General features: G+C 39.3%; 1 protein-coding gene across 1 annotated transcript in view; it reads left to right on the top strand.

Annotated features, from left to right (window-relative positions):
• The window catches only part of zmp:0000000662 (RING finger protein 145), an 11,331-nt gene extending 2,395 nt beyond the window's left edge, over nt 1-8,936 (top strand). The window contains exons 4-11 of the mRNA XM_035674583.1: nt 1,141-1,232; nt 2,762-3,003; nt 3,615-3,790; nt 3,907-4,047; nt 4,761-4,943; nt 5,054-5,201; nt 5,568-5,924; nt 7,299-8,936. Of these exons, the coding sequence (XP_035530476.1) occupies nt 1,141-1,232; nt 2,762-3,003; nt 3,615-3,790; nt 3,907-4,047; nt 4,761-4,943; nt 5,054-5,201; nt 5,568-5,924; nt 7,299-8,186 (2,227 nt within the window). The 3' untranslated portion in view covers nt 8,187-8,936. The remainder of the gene's footprint in view (nt 1-1,140; nt 1,233-2,761; nt 3,004-3,614; nt 3,791-3,906; nt 4,048-4,760; nt 4,944-5,053; nt 5,202-5,567; nt 5,925-7,298) is intronic.
• The last annotated feature ends 229 nt before the right edge of the window (nt 8,937-9,165 follow it).

Below are 9,165 nucleotides of genomic sequence, written 5' to 3'. Positions count from 1 at the left end.
TATAGTAGTAGTAGTAAGTATAAGTAGTGAGAGTATGCACGTAGTAGTAGTATATATAGTAGTAGTAATTTACATAGTAGAGTGTAGTATAGTAGTAGTACTATAGTAGTGAAGTAGTAGTAAGGTAAGAGTAGTAGTACGTAGCAATAAGTAGTACACGTAGCTAGTGAGTAGTATAACGGTAGTTCAGTATATAAGTAGTCCAGTAGCTAAATAGTAGTAGTATAAGAAAGTCAGTCAGTAAGTAAGTACCAATAGTCCAGTATTACAGTAGTACTAGCAGTCAGCTATAGTGAGTAGTAAAGAATTACGTGCGTATTAAGGAAGTAGTATCTAGCTTAGTAATACTCACATAGAAGTAGTAGTAGTAGTAGTTACGCTTAGTAGTATGCCACTGCGTATAAGACGTATAGTATAAGTATACCCGAGCTAGTAGTAGCTAGTCAGAGGTAGCTAACAGTAGCTAGTACGTAGGTACCTATCAGCAGCAGTCTACGTCAGAGCTCAGCTCTAGTAGTAGTAGTCAGTAAGTACATGAAGAGAAGGTAGTCAGAGCTAGTAAGTATACAGGTATCAGCTATTAACGTTAGTAGTACTAGTAGTATATAAGCTAGTGAGTGCGACGTCACCTAGTAGCCTAGTAGCTAGTAAGTACAAACTAACCAATACACTAAGTTCTACTAGACTTTATAGATTTATTGTACCCAGATCAGTTTTCTGTCCTGACAAAGCCTGGCTGTAATCACTGTGCTCCTCCCTCTGTGTATACAGTATCCTGCAGCCTGATATTTAATTTCAGGAGACGGGTTAGTGTATCGTGTTTTGAGGCCACTGTTGTTTACTGTCTTGTAATGTGAGAACAACCAGTGGTTTTCATTCAAGGCTTCAGGCTTGTTAATCTAAATGCATGAATTAATAATTCACACAAAAAATAAATGTTTGTGCATCTACTCATTTATTGCTCGATTGATTTTATTTATTAATTTCATGCCATATATTTCATAATAAATCCTGTTGTTTTTTACCCAGTACTGATAGTACAGTCAAAGTATCTCTAAATAAGTACTATAAGATAACAACTCTTCTTCTTCATACACTGTACATATAATTATAAAACTTTTTTTTCTGTTCATTTTACAGGGATTATGTTCGTGAGGAGCTGCAGTACGGTTATGAAGGAGCAGTGTACCTTGATTCTCTGGCCTTCAATAGATTCGTCTCTGCAATGACTAGTGAGTCTCAAAAACTTACATATAAATACATACATAGTATTTAGGTAAACATGCTGCCATCTAGCCCTTAAATATACAGCTTTTCTCACTTGTTTCACCCTTCCCAAGCTTTATGGTTGGAAACATCATCTCATTCCTCATGTCCATAATAAATATTCTGTATTAGCCTTTTCCACTCTTGAAAACTATATAATGTGAAATATTCAAACCCAGGGGCACTCTAACCCTAACCCATGTACCAAGTCTGGGTCCTTGCTGCAGCGGTCCATGGATTTGAATCTGACCTTTTGCTGCATGTCCTCGTCTCTCTCTCTCTCTCCCCTCCATCCATTTCTCAAGCTGTCCTGTCTATTAAAGGGGAAAAAGACCCAAAAAAGTACATTCAAAAAGTCATATCTCTATGGCTGAAGCTTTCCATCAAATGGAAATATTCTAGATGTCTTTTGCACAAGTGTATAAGAAAATCTTTTTTTTTTTTAATCACCATAACATCTCATGAAATATTAGCTTCTTTAGAATTTTGAAATTATGATATTTGGGTTTGAACAGTGTTTGGCTGAACAGCAGGTTGACTGACCAACAAGCGGGACAGATAGTACGGCTTACTGTAAACTTCTATCATGTTTGTAATAACAATTTACAAAAAAAACAGTGGAAAAAGTGTCTCTAATGGAGCAGTGATAATACAAAGAAAAAAAACGAGGGGAGTCATCCAGCGCAACAAAATGTGAAGAACACAAAAAAGATTGTGTTGGCAGCGACTCTGGGCTGCAACTTGTTCCAAGCTTTGGGCTCTTCCTCGGGCAACATCACTGTTGTCAGATTGGGTTATTTTTTTTATGTAATTGGACAGGTAAAATAGTTTTGTGCGGGTTGTGATCATTCGGTCTTTTGTACCATTTGGGTTGTTTCCACCTACGATAAGTTAGGCTGTATTCTAGTAAAGTGGCCCTGCCTCTCATCAGAGTGGTATGATTAAAACTGACAAGGCACCGAGTTCAGCAGACTCAGTTTCACATGAAATGACTGATAACTGATGTCCGTTCAAATCAAATGTCACTTCATTACAACTAAACTGAAACTTTCTTCTGTTCTACGTCTGTGATAACGCTTACCTTTGTATATATGAAACTTCTTTTATCTTCTATTATGCATTTTTCATTATTGAAACTGATTTATTTGATTTAATTTCTTTTTGCTTTATTATTAGAATCTTCTAGTCTTCTGAAATTTGTTTTGCGTCCCAAAACGTACACTGTTTCACATAAATAACAAAACACAACCTTTAACCACACAACAGAACAAATAATATAACATATATTACATTAGACCTTCAGAATAAACTCAGCTTCTAGGCTCTCATTGGGCTATTGATTGGCAACACTGGGCAGCATCCTACCTGAGAAAGAGCTGGATGCCTCTTCCTCAATATGTCTGAAATACTGAAATATTAAACTTAGACTTAACGCTCAAGTTGTTGTTAGTTATAAATAATGTCATCATCATAAGCTGTGTTATTTTGTGTGCAGGTCAGATTATTCTCAGCACGCTGTGTGCCTTCCTGATGAAGACCAGAAAGGTGTGGTTGTTCTCCGCTCACATGCTCCCCCTGCTGGCCAGACTCTGCGCTGCTCCTCACGCCACTCTGTTAACTGTCAACACTTTCTCAATGGGACTGACTGGAGCTGGAATCACCGTGTTCATCCTCTCACATCTCTTTCTGCCATATCGCCTCGTAAGGGCTGCCTATTCAGAGCTGCTGCAGCTGGAGGTGCTTTTAATCCTGAAATCCTTTGTCTTTATAATAACACATTTTTACAATGTTCATTGTGTTTGTATGAAGAGGTTGTAGATGCTTGTATCCTAAATATGTGACAAGAAATTAGGTTTAGGAAATGTTCCTTTCTTTAAGAGTTTCAGTCTACAACGTTATTAGGATATTTGGACCCTTTCAGTGTCGTATTAGTCAGGATTGTGTTTCTACATTTTATCAAGACTTATTTAGAAATATTGCTCTTCATTTTAGTACACTTGTGGAAATATCTGCAGTTATGTTCAGAATAAATAAAACAAAACTCAATTTGAGTGCCGGTATCATAGGTGATGTAGCTTTTCAAGTTTTAATAAATCAAAGTTACATTTCCTACAGGTTAGTTTTATGTTTTTTATGTAATTTTATTCCTTCAAAATTTAGTTTTTTTTCACATTTTGACTGGATTTCTATGGGTTCAGACATATGATATTTATTTATTTGTCATGGATCGTGGCCCTCAATTTCTCTGTCACATGATAAGAATATATGTGTTTACACTCTTACTTTTGGTTATCTGTAACTGTCTTTGTTTACACTCTTCATCACGTCACTGGTTTCATGTTCCTCAGGTGATCGAGCTGTACAGACTTCTGGCTGTGGGAATCTCTCTGTGGAACCAGTTTGCTGTCCCAGTGCTCTTCAGTGTCTTCTGGTTTGTTCTGTTCGTTGTCCAGCTGTGCTCAGACACCATGTCTGGCAAGGCCTCAGCAGGCCATCAGGGAATCATGTTCTTCCTGCTCACAAGGTGTGATGTTATGCTATGTTTTATTATTCCTTTGTGTATGCTTGTACCATTCATATACATTTATATTTGTTCATAATTTGGTTGTTTTAATTTGCTTTGTTTATTGAACCCTACAGTGTCTCTGAATGTTGTGCCACACCGTACTCTCTTCTGGGTCTGACCTTCGTGGTGTCCTATCTGGCTCTTGGTCTGCTCAACCTATGCAAGTTCTACCTGGGAGGTTATACAGCTGTTCAGAATGAGAACGTCATGCACAGGTGAGATGTTGTCTCCAGTTATAATATCACTAATTAACTAAACATTTACTTTTTAGGTCCACTTGCCACATTTAAACCTGCAGTAACACATTTTTTGGGCTTTCTCCACCTGAATATAAATACAATATAAAGATATTGATTATACACGCTATATAGAAGTATGTCGGTTTGGCTTCTATATTTGTGTTTTATTGTGTTTGTGTAAAATGTTTGTGATTATAGCATCTTTATATTATCTTTATATAACTGGTATTAGTTACCACTGGGGGGCACCAAAGTCACATAGAGGCAGCAAACATTGCAGGTGATTTCCAAGGACAAAGTACATAAATAAAATATGTGAAAGAAGCCCCTCATAAATTCCAAAAAATCCACCTTCAAGCCAAAAGCCCAAAACTGAAAGATAATTGAGTTTAATATCACATAACACAAAGAAAAGCAGCAAATGCTCACAGATGCTCAAGATAGAAGTAGTTCAAGGTGTATATTTATGCTTATAGGGATTTATAATAAGAAGAGCAGTATTATTCATAAGAGATTAAAGATTACACTTTATTAAACTTTACTTTTTCACTCATAAAAACTGTTTCGATTGTAGTTGAGTATCGTTTCATTATTTGTTATCTTATAAACAATAAATTACTGCACCGTGTACTGTACACATCTAAAGTCAAAGTGCTCTGTTATCAATTCTCTGCCCTCCTTTGCCTCAGAGGTGTGACTGAAGGTGTCACCCTGCTCCTGCTCGCCCTGCAGACGGGTCTATTAGATATGCAGGCACTGCAGCGCACCTTCCTCCTCAGCATCATCCTCTTCATCGTGGTGACTTCAACCCTGCAGTCAATGATCGAAATAACAGATCCGGTTATTTTGGCCCTCGGTGCATCCCGAAACAGGTAACACCAACAACCATGTGTTCACTTCCTTTAGGAGAGATGTCTGTTGAAGCTTGCTGAGTTAAAAAACTGTTCTCTGAGGATTTCTTCATTTCTGTTTCTGCTTCTAGGAGTGTTTGGAAACACTTCCGCGGCCTCAGCATGTGTCTGCTTCTCCTGGTTTTTCCAGTTTTTATGGCTTATAAAATCTCCCAGTTCTTCCACATGGACTTCTGGCTACTTATACTGGTGTCTAGCTGCATGCTGACTTCCCTTCAGGTAGGAAGAGTGACTTTGTGTGTCAATGAATAACAATTGTCTAAAGTTTCTACGGTTATGGTTTATTTCCAATTTGTGATGGCATCAACGTGTGCAGTCATAATACTTTCAAAACCTTTACTATTAAGCTGTTCTTTAACGCCTCTGTGTGTAGAGTTTCTGGAGAAAATTCCAGACTTTGGCGCCCCGGAGTCGCAATGAACCCCCTACAAACAAAACCTTAAGCTCTTAGAATAATATAAAATATGTTATAATTGCATACAAATTTAGATATTGCTCCTGTAAAGTGAAACAAAAGCAAGAGTCCTTCCATTAAACACTGGAAGTCACATTTGTAGTTTTCTAAATGAAGATGTGTTTGTCCAGGTTACAGGCACTATGCTGATCTACTCCCTCTTCATGGTGGAGCTGTTTCGCAGCGACCCGATCGAGAGCCTGGACGAAGTGATCTACTGGGTGAACGCCGTCAGCAGGGTGCTGGAGTTCGTGGTGGCGCTCTGCGTGGTGGCGTACGGCACCTGGGAGTCTCTGTTCGGGGAGTGGAGCTGGATGGGCGCCTCCGTCATTATCATCCACTCGTACTTCAACGTTTGGCTCCGAGCTCAGTCTGGCTGGAGGAGCTTCCTGCTCCGACAGGAAGCAGCTAAGAAGATCAACTCCCTCCCCAGAGCCACGGCTCAACAGCTGCAGCAACACAACGACGTCTGTTCCATCTGCTTCCAGGTTAGTGCCATTGTGACTTTGTCATTGGCAGGTCATCAGAGTGCTGGTGGGGTATGTTTAAGGCTGGGAACAAACTACACAACGAAGCTCCATCTTAACCCCGATTTGGTCAGTGCTGCTGTTTTCCCAAGTTCTCTCACAGAGCTTTAACTTGGTTACACAACAAATTGTAAATATACTGCACTTGTCCAGCACCTATTTAGTCCTCGGACCACTCAAACACTTTACGCTATATGTCGCATTCACCCATTCATACACATTCATACGCTGATGGCAGAGACTGCCGTGCAAGGTGCCAACTGTTCATCAGGAAAAAAAAACGAATCCACACATTCACACACCGATGGCACGGCATCTGGAGAAATTTGGGGTTCAAGTGCACTTGCAGAGGGACAAGCTAAGGATTGAACCGCAAACCTTCTGATTAGCTCCGCTAAAAGCTACCTTTTTTTAAGTCACGTTGTTCCTGTTTTTCCAGTTTAGCTCCACCTCTAATGTTCTGGTACAATACTTGGCCCTCAGCCATGGTTATTGTTGAAACCAGTTCATATAGCTTTTACCTGTCCTTGACAGTCATGACTAGGTTGTTGTCAAGGAAGCAGCTACAGAAAATCCAGATAATACAATAGAGACAAGTTGCAGAGAAGATGTTATCCCTGACATGTGCTCTATTTTTAAGACTTTATTGGAGAAATTCACATGTTACAGCAGCAAAAACGCAAGGTAAGAGGTAAGAAAACAGATAAAGAACTGTTTGAGTGAAATATAATACAAAATATATTATTAGATGAATGTATACAATATATACAATACCTTAGACCAGTCATATTCAACTTGCAGCCCATGAGCCAAATCTGGTCTGCGATAGGGTGCTGGGTGGCCCACCAACCATTTTGTAATTCACAATTAAAATTAATTGATTGACACTGGGAATTTTTGTTTTTGTATATACCAATCAATAAATATTCAATAATATTAATTGACTGTTACTTACTGTTACATATGTTAGCCTACACAAAGAGCTTAAATATGCTTTTCATTATGTCCCAGGTAGGAGCAGCTTATGATTTAATTGCATGATGGAAGAGGTTCCAGCTATGTTGTGTAAATCTTTCAAATGTAACCAAAGCATTCACAACTAAAATTCAGTTGCAGCTATTAAACGCAGTACAATATCATGTTATCATTTTCATAAAGGCACAAATATTGTATAATGTTAATTTAGTTAATAAGTCAGTTAATTCTAAAAGAAAGAATTTAAAAAAAAGATTAGTTGTGACCCGTTGTTATATTTGATATATATGTAATAGTATTTTATAGATTCACTACTTCATTAAGCTGTTACAGTCAAGTCAAATATGTCTCTCCTCACAGGAAATGAGCGCTGCTGTTATCACATACTGCGGACATTTCTTCCATGGCAACTGCCTCCGCAAGTGGCTGTACGTGCAGGAGACCTGTCCCATGTGCCACCAAACGGTCCGACCCAACCCGCCAGGACAGAGCCAGGCTTCAGGCGAGGCTCCGGCAGCTCCAACTCAGAGAGAACCAGGGCCAGAACCGCCGCCACAAGATGGAGATCAGAACCTGGACAACGGCACGTCCCGAGAGACACAGAGCGAAGCTGTAACTCCTGATCCCGCCGAGCAGCAGGAGCAGACGGGAAGCTTTGGGGATGGAGACCGTGGGGCTGAAAATAAAGACCAAACAGAAGAAGCTGTCCAAGGTCTTCGTTTCAGCTCCAGTGGAGACTTTGTAGGATTTGTTAGCCCAGTGTCAAGCTGCTCTTCGGGGGGCATTTCTAGTTCCCATGTGTTACTGGGTAAAACTCCTCATAACATGCAAAATCAAGGTGAGGAGAGTGGCAATGACTCACCACTGCCATTAACTCCTAATGCTGTGAACGAGAACATGGTGGAGGGCCAATCTGACTCTAACGGAGCAGAATTTGAAGTTACTTTCTGTCCTAGAGGGCCACAAAACGGCAACGGCAGCTGCGACGGGACTCCTAAATCATGGAACAGCCTCGGTACACCTATATCAAACAATGCTGACAACAATCTTGAGGCACTTGGTATGAGCCTTGTTGATAGCCAAACATCTGTCAAATCATGTAATGAAAACTCAGAACTCTTAGACTGCGCTGACGGACCTCAAACTCATAAAGATAACAGCACATATTCGGACTTGGACAGGCTCAGAGAGGCAGAAACTGTCCCACAGATGTCCTCCTCATGCACAAGCACAGACAACAGTGACTGACTGCCCTGCATCAGTGCCTTGAAGGGGTAAAAAAGGGTGATCCTCCATACTGGGGAATTAAGCACATTTGCCTTTTCTCTGTGAACCAATAGGAAAAAAATATATTTTACTTTGACAGTGTACTGAATGTGGTTCAGTTGAGCAAATAACATGCATCTGGATTGAATATAGGGACTACATTTTGTGTTGGGTTAAAATGACCCCCTTTGTGCAACTGTAAAGAAATTGTAAAATCTAATTCATAGAGATTACGTGTAACTATAAAGCAATTATTTTACATCGATATTTACCAAATTCTAGCAGGTTACGAGTAAAGATGTTTACTTAGAAAATTTAAATGACGTTTGATTTATGTTAATTTTTCCCAGTGTCCTGGTAGTTGTCTTGTTTAGCATTTTTGTGAATGCAATGTGGCAAAAGGAAAAGCTTCAGCGGTTGTCTTTGTTATTAATGAATCAGCCTTTTGTACTGCAAAGGTTCTCTGTCTACCAGTATTTTTATTCTTTTTTTACTGTAGTTTCTATATTAATTAATAAAACCACAGCAGGTGCACGGTGAGGCTGGCATTGCGTGCCAGATTTTTGAAGTCTACACACAACATTACTTCTGTAGCCTTAAGCCAAAAGAGTCCAGATGACATTTTTGGCTGATATATTGATTCGGAGATAATAAAGCATTGTACATCACTGTATAATTGCACAATCATCCACAGTAAAATATCACAGCCATCATAAAATGCTATAAATAGTATTTCTCTTGTGTATGTTAAAGTTGTTGGCGATTTTCTCGAAACGTCTCCTTCCAAAACTTGGGTTGTTTTTGTTCTAATGTCCTCCTCAACACTCAGCTAGTAACATACAAAGGATTTTCTTTTTAATATCTGTGCTGGTGTTCATTTTGTGGGATTTACCCTGAAAAAAAAGTGTCAGAAATCCCTCAGCCAACCTTCCATTAGGCTGAAACTGAAGTATTTAGGCGT

The sequence above is a fragment of the Morone saxatilis genome, unplaced genomic scaffold, assembly GCF_004916995.1.
Source record: "Morone saxatilis isolate NCDOM2014 unplaced genomic scaffold, NCSU_SB_2.0 Contig3, whole genome shotgun sequence".
NCBI lineage: Eukaryota > Metazoa > Chordata > Actinopteri > Moronidae > Morone > Morone saxatilis.
This window is presented reverse-complemented; position numbering and strand designations above follow the sequence as displayed.